The sequence below is a fragment of the Eleutherodactylus coqui genome, chromosome 7, assembly GCF_035609145.1.
Source record: "Eleutherodactylus coqui strain aEleCoq1 chromosome 7, aEleCoq1.hap1, whole genome shotgun sequence".
NCBI classification, from domain to species: domain Eukaryota; kingdom Metazoa; phylum Chordata; class Amphibia; order Anura; family Eleutherodactylidae; genus Eleutherodactylus; species Eleutherodactylus coqui.
Genome location: NC_089843.1, coordinates 212,056,660 through 212,081,125, shown reverse-complemented (window position 1 = coordinate 212,081,125; position 24,466 = coordinate 212,056,660). Strand labels below are relative to the sequence as shown.

At 46.2% G+C, this 24,466-nt stretch overlaps 1 protein-coding gene across 2 annotated transcripts in view; it reads left to right on the top strand.

The window, feature by feature from the left end:
- The window catches only part of DNAH6 (dynein axonemal heavy chain 6), a 286,055-nt gene that overhangs the window by 235,718 nt on the left and 25,871 nt on the right, over positions 1–24,466 (top strand). For both annotated transcript variants that reach the window (XM_066574325.1, XM_066574326.1), the window contains 2 exons: positions 16,048–16,194; positions 20,971–21,109. In XM_066574325.1, the coding sequence (XP_066430422.1) occupies positions 16,048–16,194; positions 20,971–21,109 (286 nt within the window). The remainder of the gene's footprint in view (positions 1–16,047; positions 16,195–20,970; positions 21,110–24,466) is intronic.

Here is a 24,466-nt window from a genome sequence, read left to right as displayed (position 1 = left end):
AATACTCTGTTCGGTTCTGGAGACCTCACCTACAGAAAGACATTGATAAAATAGAACAAGTCCAATAATAGCTACGAAAATGGTGGAAGGTCTCAAGGACACAACTGATTAAAAAAGACTTAAAGAACTTACTTTATAGCCTGGATGAGAAGGGAGAGGGGGGAAATGATTGAAACTTGTAAATATGCTAAAGGTATGAATAAAGTTCAGGAAAGAAGAGTTTTTTTTATTAGGAAGCTAAACACTAGAACAAGGGGTCACAATCTGAGATTAGCTGGAGGACAAATCAGAAGCAATGACAGAAAATATTTTTTTTACTGAAAGAGTAGTAGATGCTAAGAACAAACTTCCAGCACACGCGGTTGGAAACTCAACAATAAATTAATTTAAGCTGCCTGAGATAAGCATAGATCTATCCTAATAATATTAGGGCGGACTAGATGTACAATGGGGTCTTTTTCTGCTGGCAATTTTCCATGTTTCTATGACTTTAGTTGCTTTCATATTACACCAATTAAGCTTATTGACCATACAGTGAATAGAAGATTTGAGATTATATGAAAACATGAAATGTTTTGGCTGTATATCTTGCATACTCTCACACCTTTTAGGTCTCAATGAGATGGTTTAGAATTAGAGATGAGCGAGCATACTCGCTAAGGGCAATTGCTCGATCGAGCATTGTGTTTAGCGAGTACCTGCCCGCTCGAGAGCAAAGATTCGGCTGCCGGCGGCAGGCAGGGAGCTGCGGGGGAGAGCGGGGAGGAACGGAGGGGAGATCTCTCTCTCCCCCCCACTCCCCCCTGTGCATGGCCGCAACTCACCTCTCACCCGCGCCGGCAGCCGAACCTTTTCTCCCGAGCAGGGAGATACTCGCTAAGGGCAATGCTCGATCGAGTAATTGTCCTTAGCGAGTATGCTCGCTCATCTCTATTTAGAATGTTTGTGATTGATTTTAATCCTTTTTGTACTTTTTACTTGTAATTAATATATGATCTTTTTATTATTATTTTACTTACTCAGTTTTACAATAGGTGATTTCTTCTATTATCTTCTGTGCGGTCCATTTTTTTTTTCATCCTTTAACTAGAGATGAGCGAGCACCAAAATGCTCGGGTGCTCGTTACTCGGGACAAAATTATCACGATGCTCGAGGGTTCGTTTCGACTAACGAACCCCATTGAAGTCAATGGGCGACCCGAGCATTTTTGTATATCGCCGATGCTCGCTAAGTTTTCCATTTGTGAAAATATGGGCAATTCAAGAAAGTGATGGGAACGACACAGCAACGGATAGGGCAGGCGAGGGGCTACATGTTGGGCTGCATCTCAAGTTCCCAGGTCCCACTATTAAGCCACAATAGCGGCAAGAGTGCCCCCCCCCTCCCAACAACTTTTACTTCTGAAAAGCCCTCATTAGCATGGCATACCTTAGCTAAGCACCACACTACCTCCAACAAAGCACAATCACTGCCTGCATGACACTCCACTGCCACTTCTCCTGGGTTACATGCTGCCAACCCCCCCCCCCCCCCCCGCACGACGCAGTGTCCACAGCGCACACCAAAGTGTCCCTGCGCAGCCTTCAGCTGCCCTCATGCCACACCACCCTCATGTCTATTTATAAGTGCGTCTGCCATGAGGAGGAACCGCAGGCACACACTGCAGAGGGTTGGCACGGCTAGGCAGCGACCCTCTTTAAAAGGGGCGGGGCGACAGCCCACAATGCTGTACAGAAGCAATGAGAAATATAATCCTGTGCCACCGCCATTAGGAGCTGCACACGTGGGCATAGCAATGGGGAACCTATGTGCCACACACTATTCATTCTGTCAAGGTGTCTGCATGCCCCAGTCAGACCACGGTTTTTTATAAATAGTCACAGGCAGGTACAACTCCGCAATGGGAATTCCGTGTGCACCCACAGCATGGGTGGCTCCCTGGAACCCACCGGCGGTACATAAATATATCTCATTGCATTGCCCATCACAGCTGAGGTAATGTCATGTTAAATGCAGGTGGGCTTCGGCCCACACTGCATGCTCCAGTCAGACTGGGGTTCTTTAGAAGTGGACACATGCAGTTACAACTCCATGTGGACCGACAGCATGGGTGGGTGCCAGGAAGCCACCGGCGTTACATAAATATATCCCATTGCATTGCCCATCACAGCTGAGGTAATGTCATGTTTAATGCAGGTGGGCTTCGGCCCACACTGCATGCCCCAGTCAGACTGGGGTTCTTTAGAAGTGGACACATGCAGTTACAACTCCCTGTGGACCCACAGCATGGGTGGCTCCCTGGAACCCACCGGCGGTACATAAATATATCCCATTGCAGTGCCCATCACAGCTGAGGTAACGTCCGATTAAATGCAGGTGGGCTTCGGCCCACACTGCATGCCCCAGTCAGACTGGGGTTCTTTAGAAGTAGACACATGCAGTTACAACTCCCTGTGGACCCACAGCATGGATGGCTCCCTGGAACCCACCGGGGGTACATAAATATATCCCATTGCAGTGCCCAGCACAGCTGATGTAACATCAGCTTTAATGCAGGTGGGCAAAAAAATTAATTGGATTACACTGTAGGCGAGGGCCCCCAAAAATTGGTGTACCAACAGTACTAATGTACGTCAGAAAAATTGCCCATGCCCAACCAAGAGGGCAGGTGAAACCCATTAATCGCTTTGGTTAATGTGGCTTAATTTGTAACTAGGCCTGGAGGCAGCCCAGTTAAAATAAAAATTGGTTCAGGTGAAAGTTTCAATGCTTTAATGAGCATTGAAACGTATAAAAATTGTTTACAAAAATTATATGACTGAGCCTTGTGGGCCTAAGAAAAATTGCCCGTTCGGCGTGATTACGTGAGGTTTCTAGAGGAGGAGCAGGAGGAGGAGGATGAATATTATACACAGATTGATGAAGCTAAAAGGTCCACGTTTTTGATGGTGATAGAGAACAATGCTTCCATCCGCGGGTGCAGCCTACGTATTGTTTAGGTAGCGCTGCTGTCCGCTGGTGGAGAAGAGAAGTCTGGGGAAATCCAGGCTTTGTTCATCTTGATGAGTGTAAGCCTGTCGGCACTGTCGGTTGTGAGGCGGATACGCTTATCTGTGATGATTCCCCCAGCCGCACTAAACACCCTCTCTGACAAGACGCTAGCCGCAGGACAAGCAAGCACCTCCAGGGCATACAGCGCGAGTTCAGGCCACGTGTCCAGCTTCGACACCCAGTAGTTGTAGGGGGCAGAGGCGTCACGGAGGACGGTCGTGCGATCGGCTACGTACTCCCTCACCATCCTTTTACAGTGCTCCCGCCGACTCAGCCTTGACTGGGTAGCGGTGACACAGTCTTGCTGGGGAGCCAGAAAGCTGTCAAAAGCCTTAGAGAGTGTTCCCCTGCCTGTGCTGTACATGCTGCCTGATCTCTGCGCCTCCCCTGCTACCTGGCCCTCGGAACTGCGCCTTCGGCCACTAGCGCTGTCGGATGGGAATTTTACCATCAGTTTGTCCGCCAGGGTCCTGTGGTATAGCATCATTCTCGAACCCCTTTCCTCTTCGGGTATGAGAGTGGAAAGGTTCTCCTTATACCGTGGGTCGAGCAGTGTGTACACCCAGTAAGCCGTAGTGGCCAGAATGCGTGTAACGCGAGGGTCACGAGAAAGGCATCCTAACATGAAGTCAGCAATGTGTGCCAGGGTACCTGTACGCAACACATGGCTGTCTGCACTAGGAAGATCACTTTCAGGATCCTCCTCCTCCTCCTCAGGCCATACACGCTGAAAGGATGACAGGCCAGCAGCATGGGTACCCTCAGCAGTGGGCCAAGATGTCTCTTCCCCCTCCTCCTCATCCTCCTCATGCTCCTCCTCCTCCTCCTCAACGCGCTGAGATATAGACAGGAGGGTGCTCTGACTATCCAGCGACATACTGTCTTCCCCCCGCCTCTGTTTCCGAGCGCAAAGCGTCTGCCTTTATGCTTTGTAGGGAACTTCTCAAGAGGCATAGCAGAGGAATGGTGACGCTAATGATTGCAGCATCGCTGCTCACCATCTCAGTAGACTCCTCAAAGTTTCCAAGGACCTGGCAGATGTCTGCCAACCAGGCCCACTCTTCTGTAAAGAATTGAGGAGGCTGACTCCCACTGCGCCGCCCATGTTGGAGTTGGTATTCCACTATAGCTCTATGCTGCTCATAGAGCCTGGCCAACATGTGGAGCGTAGAGTTCCACCGTGTGGGCACGTCGCACAGCAGTCGGTGCACTGGCAGATGAAACCGATGTTGCAGGGTGCGCAGGGTGGCAGCGTCCGTGTGGGACTTGCGGAAATGTGCGCAGAGCCGGCGCACCTTTCCGAGCAGGTCTGACAAGCGTGGGTAGCTTTTCAGAAAGCGCTGAACCACCAAATTAAAGACGTGGGCCAGGCATGGCACGTGCGTGAGGCTGCCGAGCTGCAGAGCCGCCACCAGGTTACAGCCTTTGTCACACACGACCATGCCCGGTTGGAGGCTCAGCGGCGCAAGCCAGCGGTCGGTCTGCTCTGTCAGACCCTGCAGCAGTTCGTGGGCCATGTGCCTCTTCTCTCCTAAGCTGAGTAGTTTCAGCACGGCCTGCTGACGCTTGCCCACCGCTGTGCTGCCACGCCGCGCGACACCGACTGCTGGCGACGTGCTGCTGCTGACACATGTTGCTTGCGAGACAGAGGTTGCGTAGGAGGAGGAGGAGGAGGAGGGTGGTTTAGTGGAGGAAGCATACACCGCCGCAGATACCACCACCGAGCTGGGGCCCGCAATTCTGGGGGTGGGTAGGACGTGAGCGGTCCCAGGCTCTGACTCTGTCCCAGCCTCCACTAAATTCACCTAATGTGCCGTCAGGGAGATATAGTGGCCCTGCCTGCCTGTGCTTGTCCACGTGTCCGTTGTTAAGTGGACCTTGCCAGTAACCGCGTTGGTGAGGGCGCGTACAATGTTGCGGGAGACGTGGTCGTGCAGGGCTGGGACGGCACATCGGGAAAAGTAGTGGCGACTGGGAACTGAGTACCGCGGGGCCGCCGCCGCCATCATACCTTTGAAAGCCTCTGTTTCCACAACCCTATACGGCAGCATCTCCAGGCTGATAAATTTGGCTATGTGCACGTTTAACGCTTGAGCGTGCGGGTGCGTGGCGGCGTACTTGCGCTTGCGCTCCAACACTTGCGCTAGCGACGGCTGGACGGTGCGCTGAGAGACATTGGTGGATGGGGCCGAGCACAGCGGAGGTGAGGGTGTGGGTGCAGGCCAAGAGACGGTAGTGCCTGTGTCCTGAGAGGGGGGTTGGATCTCAGTGGCAGGTTGGGGCACAGGGGGAGAGGCAGCGGTGCAAACCGGAGGCGGTGAACGGCCTTCGTCCCACCTTGTGGGGTGCTTGGCCATCATATGTCTGCGCATGCTGGTGGTGGTGAGGCTGTTGGTGGTGGCTCCCCGGCTGATCTTGGCGCGACAAAGATTGCACACCACAGTTCATCGGTCGTCTGCACTCTCAGTGAAAAACTGCCAGACCTTTGAGCACCTCGGCCTCTGCAGGGTGGCATGGCGCGAGGGGGCGCTTTGGGAAACAGTTGGTGGATTATTCGGTCTGGCCCTGCCTCTACCCCTGGCCACCGCACTGCCTCTTCCAACCTGCCCTGCTGCTGCACTTGCCTCCCCCTCTGAAGACCTGTCCTCAGTAGGCGCAGCAAACCAGGTGGGGTCAGTCACCTCATCGTCCTGCTGCTCTTCCTCCGAATCCTCTGTGCGCTCCTCCCTCGGACTTACTCCAATTACTACTACCTGAGTGATAGACAACTGTGTCTCATCGTCATCGTCCTCCTCACCCACTGAAAGCTCTTGAGACAGTTGCCGGAAGTCCCCAGCCTCATCCTTCGGACCCCGGGAACTTTCCAAAGGTTGGGCATTGGTCACGACAAACTCCTCCGGTGGGAGAGGAACCGTTGCTGGCCATTCTGGGCCGGGGCCCGGCAACAGTTCCTGGGAGTCTGCCTGCTCCTCAGAATGTGTAATTGTAATGGAGTGAGGAGGCTGGGAGGAAGGAGGAGCAGCAGCCAGAGGATTCAGAGTTGCAGCAGTGGACGGCGCAGAACTCTGGGTGGTCGATAGATTGCTGGATGCACTTTCTGCCATTCACGACAGGACCTGCTCACACTGCTCATTTTCTAATAAAGGTCTACCGCGTGGACCCATTAATTGTGAGATGAATGTGGGGATGCCAGAAACGTGCCTCTCTCCTAATCCCGCAGCAGTCGGCTGCGATACACCTGGATCAGGAGCTCGGCCTGTGCCCACACCCTGACTTGGGCCTCCGCGTCCTCGCCCGCGTCCACGTCCTCTAGGCCTACCCCTACCCCTCAGCATGCTGTATTACCAGTAGTGCAGAAACAGAACGCTGTAATTAAATGTGCCGCTTATTGGCCTGTGGTTGGAGGCTGACTTCCCTTACGGAATGCAAAGCAGAGCCAGGAAACAATTTTCCGCACGCCTGTAGTGAGACGTAGGTGCGTATGACTGAGCTAGTGGAATTCACAGCGCAGAAGCAGTCAAGTGGCCAAAGGCCAGTAGTAGGCCTTAAGTATTTTGCTTCTTTTTTTTTTAAATGCTGAGCTGATACAGCAGACAGATACTGTAGGCAGCGTATAATATTATGTATACTGTTTCCCTCTGGTGGGATGACGGCGATCGTGTAACAGAGACAGCAGATCCAGGAAATAATTTTGCGCAAGCCTGCTGTAACGCTTAGCTGCGTATTAATTAGGACTACTACCCCCAGCAGATAGATACTGTAGGCAGCGTATAATATTATGTATACTGTTTCCCTCTGGCGGGATGACGGCGATCATGTAACAGAGACAGCAGATCCAGGAAACAATTTTGCGCAAGCCTGCTGTAACGCTTAGCTGCGTATTAATTACGACTACTACCCCCAGCAGATAGATACTGTAGGCAGCGTATAATATTATGTATACTGTTTCCCTCTGGCGGGATGACGGCGATCATGTAACAGAGACAGCAGATCCAGGAAACAATTTTGCGCAAGCCTGCTGTAACGCTTAGCTGCGTATTAATTACGACTACTACCCCCAGCAGATAGATACTGTAGGCAGCGTATAATATTATGTATACTGTTTCCCTCTGGCGGGATGACGGCGATCATGTAACAGAGACAGCAGATCCAGGAAACAATTTTGCGCAAGCCTGCTGTAACGCTTAGCTGCGTATTAATTAGGACTACTACCCCCAGCAGATAGATACTGTAGGCAGCGTATAATATTATGTATACTGTTTCCCTCTGGGGCGATGACGGCGATCAATTTTTTGGAAAAAGCCCACTGCCTATATAGCCTGAATATCTCTTTCCCTGCCTCACCAGTACTGGCCCTGTACTCTGTACAATGACTGCAGACTGCGGACGCAATGCTCTGCACGGCCGATATACAAAAAAATAAATTGTGCAACACTGCTAAAAACAGCCTCAACAGTACTGCACACGGTCAGATGTGGCCCTAAGAAGGACCGTTGGGGTTCTTGAAGACTAAAATCACTCCTAACGCTCTCCCTATAGCAGCTCCGGCACCAGCAGCACTTTCCCTGAGCTATGTCAGAATGCATCTGTGGCGAGCCGCGGGAGGGGCCGATTTATATACTCGGGTGACACCTGATCTCGCCAGCCACTCACTGCAGGGGGTGGTATAGGGCTTGAACGTCGCAGGGGGAAGTTGTAATGCCTTCCATGTCTTTCTATTGGCCAGAAAAGCGCGCTAACGTCTCAGAGATGAAAGTGAAAGTAACTCGAACATCGCGTGGTACTCGTTACGAGTAACGAGCATCTCGAACATGCTAATACTCGAACGAGTATCAAGCTCGGACGAGTACGTTCGCTCATCTCTACCTTTAAGGTCATTAGACCTTTTAGTAAATAATCTTTTTTTTTCTGCATTATTAGTATTTTACGTGATTTTTTTAAAATTCTATAATATAAGGCCTCGTTCATACGAGCGTTGTTTTGCACGAGCATGTGTGTGCACAAATGTGCGCGTCCACGCACGTGCCAAAACACACATGAACGAAGCTGCAAAAGCAATAGGATTTAAATATAAGCCCTTCCCTGAAAATCATTCCTAGCTGTAGTAAAAAATATATATAATCACCTCTCTGCTGCTGCCGGGGCTCAGGCGCATCTAGCCGCTTGGTCTACGGAACTGTAATGAAGTTCTTTCTGAAGGCGGGGATTTAAAATCCCGTTTTTTATGTCATTAAAACATATAAATTGTCCTGCAAAAAATCAAGTCCTCATGCTTCTATATTGACACAAAAATAGAGTAAAAAAAAAAAAAACTGGCTGTTTTCTTAAGAGGTTAAATCATCAGACACGCTTTAAACTATAGAAATATAAAATCAGCCGTAAATAGGTTAAAACAGCAGGCATTCAGTATGCAGCAAACATTGTACAGTTGCCTATGCATTCAGTTGAGTCAGATGAGTTTTGCAGCATGATGGAATTTCTGCCCATGGACTGTCGACCTCTCATTCTGAGTGGCGGATTGGTAAAAAACATTGTGATAGGCAGCCATTCTTATATGTTTTGCAACAGCTGATCAATTCAGTGAGTAGGTTACAGAGTAGCCTGCTGTGTGAGGCCTTAGTCACACGGGCGTTTTTTCGCGCGATTTGTGCATCGCATGACGGATGCGCATGCGCAAATCGCGTGACCGGCGCCGAAAAATCGGCCGAAAAAATGCCCGAAAATCTGCTCCTAGCCACGTTTTATTAGAAACGGGCCGGAACTGTCCAGCGCATTGCATTCAATGGAGCCGGCAATACAGCCGCTCCATTGAAAGCAATGCGCTGCGGGCGAGCCCGGGATGAATTGTCGGGAAGGGCTTAAATATATAAGCCCTTCCCTGCAATTCATCCTAAAATGTGTTAAAATAAAAAAAAATTGTATACTCACCTTTCCGCTGCAGCCGGAGTTCTGCCGCGGCCGCTGTCAGTTGTCCTGAACTGCTTCTCGGCACTATTCAGCCGGCGGGGCTTTAAAATCCCCGCCTGCTGAATGAGTTGCCTCTGATTGGTCACAGCCTGACCAATCAGAGGCAGGTTTCACTCACACACCCATTCATGAATTCATGAATGGGTGAGTGACTGCTGCCTCTCATTGGCTCAGCGGGACCAATCAGGGGCAGCTCCCGCTGAGCCAATGAGAGGCAGCAGTCACTCACCCATTCATGAATTCATGAATGGGTGTGTGAGTGAAACCTGCCTCTGATTGGTCAGGCTGTGACCAATCAGAGGCAGATCATTCAGCAGGCGGGGATTTTAAATCCCCGGCTGCTGAATACTACTCACAGCTGTTCAGAGCACTTCAGGAGGACTGCCGCCGGCCGCGCTGAACTCCGTCTGCCGGGACTAGGTGAGTATATATATTTTTTTTATTTTTACACATTTCTGGATGAATTGCAGGGAAGGGCTTATATATTTAAGCCCTTCCCGACAATTCATCCTGCGATCGCCGGCAGACCATTGCTTTCAATGGGCTAACATCGTTTTGCCGGGACAAGGTCAGTATATATATTTTTTATTTTTACACATTTCTGGATGAATTGTGGCAGAGAAGAATGATTTGTCTTCTATATGTTCTCAATGGGGTCGGCGCTGCTGCCGCCGGCCCCATTGAGCGCATATAGAGAAGAGAACAGGAATCGCAGATCGCAGATAGGTGCGATCTGCGATTTCTGTTCTATAATTTATCGGACGAGCGCATAAAAAGCGCTCATGTGTCCAATACCATTGCAGAGGAATGGTTTTATAAAATCGCCGGACGCATGCGCATGCGCAAATCGCGGCTAAGAACGCCCGTCTGACTAAGCCCTAAGGCTGAAAAACAACAAATGTCCATCTAGTTTAGCCTATTACCCCCGAACGTTGATCCAGAGGAAGGCAAACAACTCCAATCAGGTAGAAGTCAAATTTCCTCATTTTACTGAAAAAAAAAATTCCTTCCCAACTCCAATCAGGAAATCAGAATAATCCCCGGATCATCGACCCTTCTGAAGTAATCAGTGACTATAACATATAATATTGTAACGCTCAAGTAAGGCGTCCAGGAGGAGCGGGCACATTCACACATACCGGTGGGAGGAATCACTTGGGGAAGCATAGCGGAAGACAGTGAGCAAGCTCTGCTCAAGCATGTGCCACACAACACACAACCATCAGTCTGAAGTAAAGACCATCATCGTCAGTGGCCAAAGTCAGTTTTTTTTTGTGTTGTTGGTGCGGGCAGATGCCGTCCAGGCGGATATCATCCAGGAATGAGATGAATGGAGATTGCTTGATGCAAGTAATCCGTAGCACTTTGTCATATGTGAAGCTGACCTAGAATGAACCCTTAAAGATAATTTCCATCTTTTAACACCTTGTCATTGTAGGCTTAACTTTTTCTGATACAGAGTTCTAAATCCCAAGGATAAACATAGATTAAATGATAAAAACTTGTCTGAATTGAGCCACCTGCTATGAAAGAACCGAGAACACAGATGTGAACACAATCTTATTATTACAATATTATTACACTTAGACCCCCCCTTGTTGTCTTTTAGCATGCGCATCCTCAGGCAGAGTTCCATAGTCTCACTGCTCTTACAGTAAAGAACCCTCTTCTATGTTGCTGTAAAAATCTTCTTTCCTCTAGATGTAGAGGGCTCCCCCTCGTTACAGTTACAGTCCTGGGTATATATAGATGATGGGAGAGATCTCTGTATTGTCCCAGATATATTTATACACAATTAGGTCGCCCCTCAGCCGTCTCTTTTTCTAAACTAAATAACCCCCTGCTAGATGTGATAATGTCCCCTCCTGGAGCCTGCACTTTAGAAATGTGTGTATATTATCACTTTATACTGGTACGCATTCAAGAATCTTATTTTTGATGAAAGTTAACTCAAAAAAAGCGTAAATTGCTTTAAAAGGCCCGTTCGGTCTGAAATCATCACTGGACCCTTTTTACCAATGTGACACTCAAGTTGACAGTTATACTAAAGCTTTTAAGTCGTCTTTTGTGTGATCTCAATTTATTTGGAGCAGAGAAATGCTTTTGCAAGAGTGATTCTTGAAAGGTTTGTCATCTCTTAGGCATCTGCATAATGTTGCTGAGTGAGACGCGAAATGTTATCTGCAGCTCAGCTAAAGACCCTTTCATCAGAACAGGCAAAGTCATAATAATCCTTTCAATCCTGAATGCTTCAGCTTTGGAGTGTGATTACATCTTTGTCTTAATAGAATAGTGTTTTGAAAGCCAGTTTCAGTCTGATTACATCTCAGTTCATACAGAAATGTGCATGTTACAATTTCCTCCTTGCCTACTTGTAATTTCACATCAAATAAATATGATTTGATAAAGACTTCACAATGTGATGTTTGCCATTTATCGCAAAAGCTACGTGTCCAATCAGAAACGGGTAACCGTAGAGTTCACTTTGGCGTACGGCTGACTTCGGAACATAAATAGAAATGACCTCATAACTTTACTTCTGCATTGCGCTCCCCAGATGCAGTCCATTGCTATTATTATAAATACCAGCTACATCTACCAGTTCAGCTCTCATGGAATACTCTATTGTCCAATCTACATTATCTGCAACAGTACATTTCGTGCTTTCCTGTACAACATGTTGGGTATTATAGGTCATTTTTAGTTGTATGTAAGTCATATCTCATCTAAGAGAACCTTTAGTTTATAAAGTAAGCATACCGGATAAAAGTGGCCACATCAACTTCCTCTTCACTTTGGCCATCCAACAAGTAACTAATTCCTGCTGTCATAGTATTGGCGGTCCTCAACTTGCCACATTTGTTACTAATTACTGTTCTTCAGTCAGGCTGTCAAAACACCAATTATTAGTTTGTACAGATACAGCAAAGTTTGAGTGTGATAACTTCCTGAGATAAGTTATCTTATTTTAAGCAATTTGAGAAGATATTGTTACCTTATATTAACACAAAAGCCATTGAAAATCTTTTGAAAGGGTAAATAAACTGTGGAACAGAACTTAAGGCTAGAGATGAGCGAGCATGCTCGTTCGAGCATTAGCATACTCGAACTACTCGTTAATTGATCGCGGTGCTCGGCTGCTCGAGATAATGGAGCTCTGGGAGAGAGAGAGAACGAACAATGCAGGCAGCTACCGAGCATAGGACAGCATGGAAAATGCTCGAGTCTCCCATTGACTTCAGTGGGGTTCGTTACTCGAAATGAGCTCTAGAGCATTGCAAAAAATTCGGCTTGAGTAACGAACACGCAAGCATTTTAGTGCTCGCTCATCTCTACTTAAGGCTCATTTACACAAAGCGATGATTGCTCAAAAATCACTAAAAAGCGATTGTTTGAGCAATTATTGTTGCATCTAAACGCGCGGCCATCATGCACTTTTCGTGCACTTCTGATCATTCAATTCAGGCCAACCTAAAAATCGTTGTGCGGTCTTATCAGGACCGCACGCTGAGTTCTCCATGGGCAGTGCTGATAGCATTGTTACCTGTCGGAGAACAAAGGAGCTGAATGGAGATAAGAGCCCTCCAGCTGTTAAATGCATTCAGCTAAGGCTTAATTTGCATGCTAATAAGCTCTTAAGTAACTGAGTAGATACTTAAAGGGGTTGTCCAGCGAAAGCAAGTGGGTCTATACACTTCTGTATGGCCATATTAATGCACTTTGTAATATACATCGTGCATTAAATATGAGCCATACAGAAGTTATTCACTTACCTGTTCCGTTGCTGGCGTCCCCGTCTCTAGGCTCCGTCTAATTTCAGCGTCTAATCGCCCGATTAGACGCGCTTGCGCAAAAGGGTCTTCTCCCTTCTGGTCGGTCCGGGCACGAGCGGCGTTCTGGCTCTGCCCCCTTCTACGCGTCATCGCGTAGCTCCGCCCTGTCACGTGTGCCGATTCCAGCCAATCAGGAGGCTGGAATCGGCAATGGACCGCACAGAGCCCATGGTGCACCATGGGAGAAGACCCGCAGTGCACCATGGGAGAAAACCGCGGTGCATCATTGGGAAAGGACCGGCGGCCATCTTTAAAGAAGAAAAGAAGATGCTGCGCGAACTGGGAAGGAGGTAAGCGATTTTTTTTTTCTTAATTACAAATGGTATTGATTTTAATGGGGCAGAATGCGGGGGTAGGTTGAAAAAAAAATTGCATTTCGCCGCGGGACAACCCCTTTAATAGTTTATGCAAAATAATAACTCAAAGCTGTCACTCAAACTGTCGTTTGAGCGATCATCGCTCTATGTAATTGGGCCTTAATTCTTAACTCGTTAAGTCTCAAGTTAAACCTTGCTAGATCTGTAGAGGCACGGTGTTATAAGCACCTATTTGACCCTTACAACTTACTGAAAGAACACCCTTTTCTTTTTTTTCCCCCTGAGCACCATCCTTATTCAGTATTTTTTTTAATAGTGACAGCAATTTTTAGAAGTTTGTAGAGTATTGTAGGCGTTGTTCTGTTACACTTGGGTTCTTTTTCATCTGTTTCAGGATTGCCCATTGTGCTTTTGGAGTGCTGTAACAGAATGACTACTTAGGAGAATAGCAGCAGTCTTACAATTTTTCAGCTTCATGCATCTCTATAACATGCCTGGAGGTCTTCTGAAAGTTGTTTGAGGCATGGTTCACAACCAATCTTTCTTGAGAATAACAATTTTTTTTAGCAACCAGGCTATGTGTGCCTTTATTTAATGGGCAAAGCACCTATAAATCCCAGATTTCTAATCTCATCAAAAACATTTTGCTAATTAACTATTAGAAAAGTCATTAACACAGAAGTTCACTTACCTTTTCTCCCTGCATCGTGGATGATTACGCTATGTGATCAATAAAAGACATGAACAGTACAAGTGTTTGTGTTATTAGTTTAGTTAGATTGTGTTTGTCTTTAATTGTGATTTACGGGCTGTCCACATTAGGATTGTTATGTAAATTAAATTTTGGGTTCATTTACTTTTTTTTGCAGCTGTACATATACTTGTCATGCTAGCTTTTCTGGTATACAACTACCTTTTTTTGTAACGGTACTAGATGTGCCTGCTGTTGTTACCAGTGCTACCAACAATGGAGATCTATGAAAACTGGTGCAAGAAAAAGTAAAGTATTTGGTTATCGTTGCGACTCCAATAACAGCTCTAATGTCTGAGAGGCTTTAATAAAAGTTTCTGCTCACATTAGTGCTATGGCTTCTGTTTTCAAATGGATCTTAACAAATCCTGAAGAACCCCATAAACTTACAATTGGTCCTGATAGGCTTCTATTAGGATACCAGTATTTTTAGCAGTAAGAATAGCACTAAATTTTGTGCTATTCTTGTCATCAAAAATTCTAAAAAGCCTCACGACCTAGGCCTGTCGCCCCCCCCCCCCCCATCATCTCTTCGAGAGCGGGGGGTGGGAATGCCACCCTTCCTTTGGTGGGGACGGGCCGTCTCCCTTGACACACTTGAATTGTGAGGGGGGGGGGTGTTGTTTTTCCTTTTGTGGCTTCTGGTATGGCTGTTGGTATACACGAGTAGGATTATACAGCTACGCCAAGGACTCATCCCCTATTCACCCGCACCCTGACCACAGTCTCTACTTACCTTACCTATGCTCTAAGGGGTACTGTTTTTTTGCTACATGTGCTGCTGGGATCTGTAGTTCTAAGCTTCCTAGCAGCACAGCCCTCACAAGGTTAATTGATTGAGCTGGCTGGGTGTGGTACTTCCTGCCAGCCAATCTCCTGGGTCTGTGTTCACATATAAACCCAGCTCCTGGTCAGTCTGTCTAATGTTCAGGGTAAGCAATCATGAATCCTTGTCTGGTGAAGTTTGCTGTGTGACCTGCTATCTGTGTTTTGTTGCAGTTTGCTGTGTGATCTGTGCCTTGCTGTTCATTTCCATTTGTAGGTTTATTTTGTGTCAGTTTGGTCTGCTGAGTTTGTTTGCCATATCTGCACTAGGTTGGCCCCTAGGGCCCTCTAGTAGATGTGTCTTGCTAGTGTAGGGACTGCAAGATACGAGGGGCCTTGCAGCTTAAGTTCATTGGCCAATGTACAAACTAACACCTGGTATTTATATTCAGCTTATCATCTGCTATTAGTGTTTGCATTTTGGCTGCTGTATTCTGTGTATTCTGGCTCTGTGTGTCTTGTTGTTCAGTCCCTGTCATGTGAATGCGTCCTGTTCAGGTGTGTGGCTCCTAGGATCAGCTAGGGCCGAGATCCGAAGACCGCTGGGCTGCCCTTATTGGGGCAATGTCCCTGCTTAGGTAGGGCCAGGTCAACCTCCCCGTAGCAGTTTGCCAGAAACCTGTGTGCGTACCCAGTCCTCCCTCTTGTGTGGGCCCCGTGCTTGTTTGCCCACACGATTGCAATACTTTTGCTAATTTTCTTTTATGTTTTTTTATGTCTTCCCCCCAGTTCCCACTTGGTTCCTTACCTCATGGATGGTTAGAATGTCTCTTTTCGGTGTAAAATTTGGGCTGAGATTTGCTAGCAACAGGTTCCACAGTCGAGAGTCAGTGGAGCGTGAAAACCAGTGCATTGTAAAGCGCAGATGTACTATCAATGTAAAACACTTTGGAATGCATTATATACCTTGCTTTCCCTGCCCCAATAAAAACTTTTTGAACCGAACATTTCTAAAAAGCCTCGTGTGAATAGCAACACTGTGAACAGAGGCAAACATTCCAACTTTTTAATTGTTTGGTTCCTGAAAATGCGAAACAAATGAAAAGCCAGCACAAAGCAATATTCATGGTTAAAGTCTGATGTAATTTTTTGCTTCTGATGCCATTTAGAGCACACAGTTGCTCTGAAATTAGAAAGCCCACCTTTGATTAACATCAATCAGACGTTTCTCCACCGAAACGCCCTGAAATGCTGCAATATGGAATCCAGATAATTGACTCGGACAAGGGGACAATGAGATGTTAAAAAGCAATGTTCAACAAAGAGGTCATTACATTTTCAACAAATGACTTTTTGTTGCAGGTTACTAATGAGCCTCCAAAAGGTCTCCGTGCCAATATCCGTCGCGCCTTTACGGAAATTACTCCCACGTTCTTTGAAGAGCATGTACTCGGCAGAAGATGGAGGAAAGTTATTTTTGGAGTTTGCTTTTTCCATGCCATCATTCAGGTGAGCCTCGATTTGTTACTGACTAATCAAGTGACACATGCATTGGAAGATGTGAGCATAAAGTATTATTAATAGAGATGAGCGAACGTACTCGGTAAGGCCGATTTCGCAATCGAGCACCGCGATTTTCGAGTACTTCACTACTCGGGTGAAAAGATTCGGGGGTCGCGGGGGGGCGGGGCGTGGCGGAGCCCCTCTGCAACCCCCCGCTCACCCACGGCGCCCCCCCGAATCTTTTCACCCGAGTAGTGAAGTACTCGAAAATCGCGGTGCTCGATTGCAAAATCGGCCTTACCGAGTACGTTCGCTCATCTCTAATTATTAACCCCTTGTTATGCGGCTGGACTGTACAGACATCTGATTATTAATTAGGGTATTGAAACTAATATTTTAACATGATGTAAGTATATGTGGCGCAGTGCGTAATGTAACCGATCAAACCGAGTTCATATATAGAAGTACCCTTTTCATTTACAATTTTATAGTAGCAGCTGTACCCAAAATATGGGCAGAATGATAGTTTTTATTCTGGCCTATGTCTGCAATGTCAAACTTTCTTAACCCCTTAGTGACTGCCAAAATACTCTTTTACTAATGGGCTTTAAACCTGCTCATGCTTCTTTTTAAGACAGTGGCTAGGCCGACTACTGACAGCCAGGCTCCTGCCCTAACTGCCAGGAATGGAGTAACCTCAAATCTTGGCAGTTTAACCCCTTATATGTCACAATCAATAGCAACTGCAGCATGTGAGCAGATGACAAGGCTCACCTACCGGCACCCTGCAATGCAGTTGCAAGGTACCAGTGGGTTCTCATGGCAGCTGGAGGCCTGACAAAGGGCATTGTGTTTGCCATGTAACTTAGCCTATTGGACCCCCTCTTTCTGGCAGATTCTAATAAGCTGATGTCATAGGCATAGTAGAAGTCCTTGTGGGACTAAAAAGTACTGTCAAAAAAGTTCAATAAAGTGCTATTTTTTTAATTTAAAAAAAAAATAAAAAAATAATAATAATAATAAAAAAAAAATATATATATATATATGAAAGCAACACATTATAAATATTACTGTATTCATAAGGATCTTAACAATGAAAATGTTTTATCTTGCTTGGTGAATGCCGAAAAAAAAAAAATGTAAAACAGTAATACCAGAATTGCTATTTTTTCATTAACTCGCCTCCCAAAAAATGCAATAAAAAGCTATCCAAAAATTACATATACATCAGACTAGTACCATTAAAAACTACGACTCTTCCCATAAAAAACAAGCCCTCCATTGCCAAAAATATTATGCTAAAATAGTAAAAAAAAACAACATCTCTTTAAACTTCGTATCGCAGTAATTGTGCTGATCCTAATAAGAAAATTATCATATTTTTTTCATAGAATGATAAACTCTGTGAATATATAACCTAAAGCAGTCCGTGTCATTTCTGGGGGGGGGGGTTCCATCTCCTCCAAAAAATCTAATAAAAGTTCTACAAAACATTTTATTTACCCCAGAGTGGTACCATTAAAAAGTACAACTCGCCCCACAAAAAAAAACAAGCCCCTCAGACGGCTGTCAACGAGTTATAGCTCTTGCAATACAACAATGAAAATCACTTGTTAAGGCACAAAATAGGCCGGTCACTAAGGGGTTAAAGGTTGATACACATGTGTTTATATAATAATGGAAGCATGTAGCAGCTCGGCCAATATTGAAGGATACATTTTCTCCGTATCACAGTGTTGGTTTTGCATTTTTTTGTATTTTTCATTAACCCTTTCCAATCCACTGTCTGACCTCTGAAGACATTATGACTTAGGGCTGTACAGCTCCGATGTTGGAAGACGTCCGTCGGGGGTTCTCTTACTGTATATTGCCAACCGCTCTGCTGTTGGAGCCTATCAAATGTGTCACCTCATGCAGTACTGGCTTTAGCCAGCAGATAGCGCCGTTGTATAACGGCAGAAAAAGAGTAAGCCCCCTAGGAAAACCAGGATACAAATTGGATTGGAAAGGGTTAATATAACTCCAGTAAATTACAATTCATTGGCATTTGTGTACTTTGTGTGGAAATACATTAGTGAGAATGACTGTGATTTATTTATATAGTATTATATTTAATTAACGGATCCCCGTGATGTGGCAGCATGGTATTCCCTGTTCTCACAATACCTGGAGCGCCCACGGTTCTACTAGTGATCAGAGTTCCATTTATTAAAGCTGCGGGACGTCTGGTTGTTTTTTCTACATTATGGCTAATATGGTTTTATGTGAATCAGATACTTTTTATAGAAAAATATCTATAAAGGGAACCTATCACAGGATTCTTGCTCTTAGAACCGCAGGCAGCATCGAATCAGGACAGGCGCCTATATTGCTGCAGTGTATGTTGTACTATGAAATGCTGCAGCTAGAGATGAGCGAGTATACTCGCTAAGGCACATTACACGAGCGAGTAGTGCCTTAGCCGAGTATCTCCCCGCTCGTCTCTAAAGATTCGGCGGCCGGCGCGGGTGACAAGTGCGTTGTGGCAGGGAGCGGGGGGGGGGGGGGGAGAGAGATCTCCCCGCTCTCCCCCGCCGCCCCCCGCCGGCCCCCGAATCTTTAGAGACGAACGGGGAGATACTCGGCTAAGGCACTACTGGCTCGAGTAATGTGCCTTAGCGAGTATACTCGCTCATCTCTAACTGCGGAGCTTCAGTTAGAATGTGGCTTGAAGTCACGAATGTGAGGTCAAGCTGTCTTCTCCCCACCAGTGTAGCGTAGACTAGTCACTTCCTGTATACAAACCGGGGGCCTGTCAGTCTAGGGGTCCGGGGTGTGGAGAGGCCTGCCTGGCCCTGTGACTCTGAGCACTGTTCTCAAACACCATAGCATTTCAGAATAAGGACTCATTCACAAGGAGCTTTTGAGTACAATGCTGTGAGTCTCGCAGCGTTGCACTCATCGCGGCCCCTATGTTCTGCCGGCAGAGATCGCATAGGGCTGTGATAGGTACTGCACATGCCCAGAATGATGACGTCACGGACATGCGCAGTGTGAATTTTTTTTTTCTCACATCCCCCTGCTCTGTGCGCAGCGGGTCTCCATATTAATTGCTGTTCATTCGCAGGCATTGCAAAGGGGAAGCGTTTCAATACGCAGCCCTTCAAGGGCTTCGTACTAAACGCAGAAAAATAGAGCAGGCTGCGATTTAGTTCTCATGCGTTTCATACGGATGTCTCCTCAAAGCTCCAATGCAGGTGTGAATGGAAGAATGAAAGTCCACAGACTCTCATTGCCTCCATTCACCGACTGACACAGGGAAATATGCATGCGTAATACGTCCATATGAATGAACCCTGACCCAGATATGCCTGCACTGCCATTCTGTCCCAAGTTCATGCTGTATGTGGTTTGGACAGCATTAACCTGGTGGACGGGTTCCCTTCAAATGTTTTTGCATACCGTCTAGTCTTTGTTTGGATCTCGACTCATACAGGCTGTTGATAAACATCAGTTATGTAATGATTTGAGATGAGCGAGCGTACTCGGATAAGCACTACTCGCTCGAGTAATTGGCTTTATCCGAGTATCGCTGTGCTCGTTCCTGAAGATTCGGGTGCCGCTGCGGCTGACAGGTGAGTCGCAGCGGGGAGCAGGGGAGAGCGGGCGGGAGAGAAGGAGAGAAAGATCTCCCCTCCGTTCCTCCCCGCTCTCCCCTGCAGCTCCCCGCTCCGTGCCGGCACCCGAATCTTCAGGGACGAGCACAGCGATACTTGGATAAAGCACATTACTCGAGCGAGTAGTGCTTTTCCGAGTACGCTCGCTCATCTCTAGTAATGATACAACCAATGCCGTCTGCAGCAGAGATAATTGTGCAAGGATTTTATTGTGCTATCCCATGTCCATAAACTGTATCAATGCGTCTTGCGCATCTTCTAATTCTTATTAACCCCACCAATGGCGGTACTACAAAACACAAAGACCTAATAATTAGAAATGAGCGAGCATACTCGTTAAGGACAAATACCCGAGCGAGTATCGTCCTTTTTAAGTATCTGCCTGCTCGTCTGCAAAGATTCAGGTGCTGACGGGGGTGAGCGGTGGGTTGCGAGAGTGAGCAGGGAGAAGCGAGGTGGGGGGAGAGAGAGATCTCCCCCCGCTCACCCCCGCAGGCACCCGAATCTTTGCGGACGAGCAGGCAGATACTCGAAAAGGACGATACTCGCTCAAGTAATTGTCCTTAACGAGTATGCTCGCTCATCTCTACTAATAATCTATTTTATTTTTTTTTGCTTTGGACCTAAATGGCACCTTTAAACAGTTTTCACCACAAGATATGTTGCTACTGCAGTACTTGCATTTTACTGTTGGAGCTTTTTTTTAATGGGTTTTAGATAAGAACGTTCTTTGTCGTGATTTAGTTTAATTTGTCATACCCAGATTTTTAATGAGTCTGCTTGATATTTGTCTAAATTATCCGTATTTTGGATAACAGTCTATTTTCTGCTATATGTGCAAATTAAAAAGGCCGAACAAAAATTTCAGCGCATCAAGTTATTTAAAATTGCTAATTCTACAGAACGAAAGAAAATAGAATATTTAATATAAACTTATTTAGTGCTTAGTTGTTTATTGTGTAGGAAAAACTGTAATTGCACTAACTGTTCTAGGACTTGGCCTAGAGTAGTTCCATAATGGTAAAATGTGCAAAAAGTGAAATCTCTGTAAACATGGCTGTGCGTCCTGAAATGACATACTGGTGTAATGCTACACATAAGTAAGACGTCTGTATTTGAATCGTAGGAGAGGAAGAAATTTGGACCATTAGGATGGAACATCTGCTATGAATTTAATGACAGTGACAGAGAGTGTGCTTTACTCAATCTGAACCTTTACTGTCAGGAAGGAAAGATACCTTGGAGTGCACTTACCTACATAACAGGTAAATTAGGGGTAATTGCTCTGAAGCTCCACATCCTGACACTTCCCAACTTTAGCCAATTTCTTAAATTATACTTTCTGAAAATACTCCAGACTAATTCCTAACATTACTGCTGTGAAGCTATACTTATTTTCTACATTGCCAATACAAGCCGCTGATCCCCGGGACCCAATTACCGCTATCTATGCATTGTGTCAATCCTGCTATTCATAAAGACAACAACTTTGTTATTTGCACCTGAATCCTGTCTATAAGCTAAAACAAAGAGCCACTAACAAAGAGGGACCCTTGCTTAGGCTGCATTCCCACGACCGTATATCGGCTTGGTTTTCATGCCGAGCCGATATACATCGTCCTCATCTGCGGGGGGGGGGGGAGGATGGAAGAGCCAGGAGCAGGAACTGAGCTCCCGCCCCTTCTCTGCCTCCTCTCCGCCCCTCTGCACTATTTGCAATGAAAGGAGGTGGGGTGTGGGCGGGGTGAATTAGCCCCGCCTCTCCCCATTGCAAATAGTGCAGAGGAGCGGAGAGGGGGCGGGAGCTCAGTTCCTGCTCCCGCCTCTTCCATCCTCCCCCCCCTGCAGATCAGGAGGACGTATATCGGCTCGGCGTGAAAACCGAGCCGATATACACTTGTGGGAATGCAGCCTTAGGCAGACCTGGCCTGTCTATGTAGTCTATAGACAGCCATTGATTTGCTGGGACATTGTGTAGTGCTTTATTTTTCTCATGATAGCACTACAGGAAACTCAGCACTTAAGGCCCATTTACACTAAAAATGATCGCTCAAATGGCAGGTTGAGTGACCGTTTTGAGTGATAACTTTGCATAAGCTCTTAAGTAGCTAATGAGCTACTTAAGAGTTCACTACTGTGTAAATGAAGGCTCCTGCTGTATGCAGATAACAGCTGGAGGTCTGTTTTCTGCATTCAGCTGCTTTGTTCAGAGTGGGATAGCAGCTCAGAGAATACTATCAGGGCTATCCCGCTGAGAACTCAGCGTGCGGCACTGATAAGCCTCATTGCTGACTTCAGGCTGGCTTTAAGTTAGAGATGAATGAATAGTGCACGATGGGCAGGAGTTTAGACACAGTGATTATAACTCAACAGATGGCTTTTGAGCGAATTTTGAGTGATAATCATTGTGTCTAAATGGGCCTTTACAGACAGTTTTCCACACAGATTACAGCTGATCTCTGTGTTCCCCAGAAAGGAGGTACATTGTGATCAGCTTATTGTAAAAGGACACTTCCAACAAGTAGGGATTGTCCAAAAGGATTAAGAACCTAAATGGAGTTTGTCAGTTTAATGATGCTGTCCCAACAGCAGGCATGTTATAGAGCAGGAGGAGTTAGTTTTATGGGGAAAGATTCAGTAGAACTTGTATTTTATTCATTACATCTCTGCACATTCTGAGCTGAACAGTCCAATGGGCGGTCCTACTCCTGTATGTACAGTCATACACAGCTGTAAATCACTGATAGGACCTCCCATTGGACTGTTCAGCTCAGAATGTGCAGAGATGTAATGAATAAAATACAAGATATACTGAATCTTTCCCCATAAAACTCTATATCAATCTGCTCAGCTCCTCCTACTCTATAACGTGATGCCTACAGTACTTGCATGTCATCTACTGTCTATACTTCCCACAGAATTATGCACATGAGCATCCATGTGATCACACAGGCACAGGAGCTGAGCCCTAATGGAACTGGCAATCAGAGTCCTCCTACAATGGCCAGGATATGATTCCAGCCATTTAACCCCTTAGATGCTGCATTTAGTAGTGACTGTGGCATCTAGCCTGTTAGACAAACCTATTATTGATGCTACAAGGTGAATGACACAAAATGTACTTTTTTACTTAGGCCTCATGTCCACGGGCGGGTCACGTTTCGTGGGTGGGAACCCCACTGCTAGATCTCACCCTGCCCGCGGCATGAGAACATACCAGATGCGTGCAGGTCGTCTGGCGTCGCCTCCATGCATGTGGGCGGGCCCGCTGGCCACCAGGCCCCCCCCCCCCCCACACATGCACAGTGGAATAAAATTTTTTTTAAATCTCCTGCTTTCCCGTGGGACCCGCAGCACACCCCGAGTCACAGATCCAGGTGTGCCGCAGATCAGACAGCTTCCATTGACTTCAATGGATGCCATCCCTGCGGGACCTGCGGCAAAACGCAGCATGCTGTGATTTGTTTTCCAGACCAGAAGGTCCAGGAAAACAAACCCGTATGCTTTAATTAACCTGTGGAATAGTTTATGGGCGGCTTGAACTCCGGATCATCCGCGCATGTGGATCCCGGAATTCAAAGCCGCCCGTGGACATGAGCCCTTAGAAAGAATTAATCAGTATATACTCCACAATGGTGCCATTAAATATAACTCATCCTGCAAAAAACAAGGTCTCCTACAGCTGCATAGCTGGAATAGTAATCAATTTGTGCTCCTTGGAATTTGATGTTTAAAAAAAAAAAAACAAAGAAAAAAATGCTCGGTTCTGAAGACCTAACAGGCCTGTTTGTTAAGGGGTTAAGCCTTGACGGATTGTCAGCTGTGGCTTACTCTGAATAGAATGGCTAATTTCAAGGGATTTCTGAAGTTTTGCTTGATAAATGATCAAACAACCCTTTTAAATATTGACAAGGAATTATATTTTTCTTGACAGAGTTGAGAATGTGAATAAAATTAATGATATTAATCCAACTTCAACCTAACCTACTTGTAATGATATTGAATGAAGTTACAATAATTATGTTATCTTGATAATGTATAGGCTATCACATTGGTTGTTACAGGGGCGTAACTATAGAGGATGCAGGGGATGCGGTTGTACCCGGGCCCTGGGGCCTTAGGGGGCGTCTCTTCTCCATATAGGGAACCCAGTACTATGAGTAAAGCATTATAGTTGGGGACCCTGTTACAAGTTTTGCATCGGGGGTCGGGAGCTTAAAGTTACGCCTCTGGGTTGTTATATATACCTATGACAATGTTCATACAGTGATGTCTTATAGTGTTGCCCATAGTGAGAGGCAATAAAATAGGGCCATTTTTTGCATAATTGGATCGGTTCTGCCCAACCCGATTTTTACCGAAAATTGCTGGAACATCAGCTTCTCCATAATGACATTGAGCGATGGTGGTGGTGGTGCAGTGCTGAGCTCCTAGGTTCAAATCTGATTAGAGACAACATCTGTATGGGCTTTGTATGTCATCTTTGTGTTTCTCCTTCCTTTCTCCAGAGAAGAAGGAAGCACAAGCATTCAATATTCTAGTTCTTGCTTTTCTCATCTAAAGTGGAATGAACAAGTGTAGTGACTCAGTGGTGAGCACTGCTGGCTTGCGGTGCTGGAGTT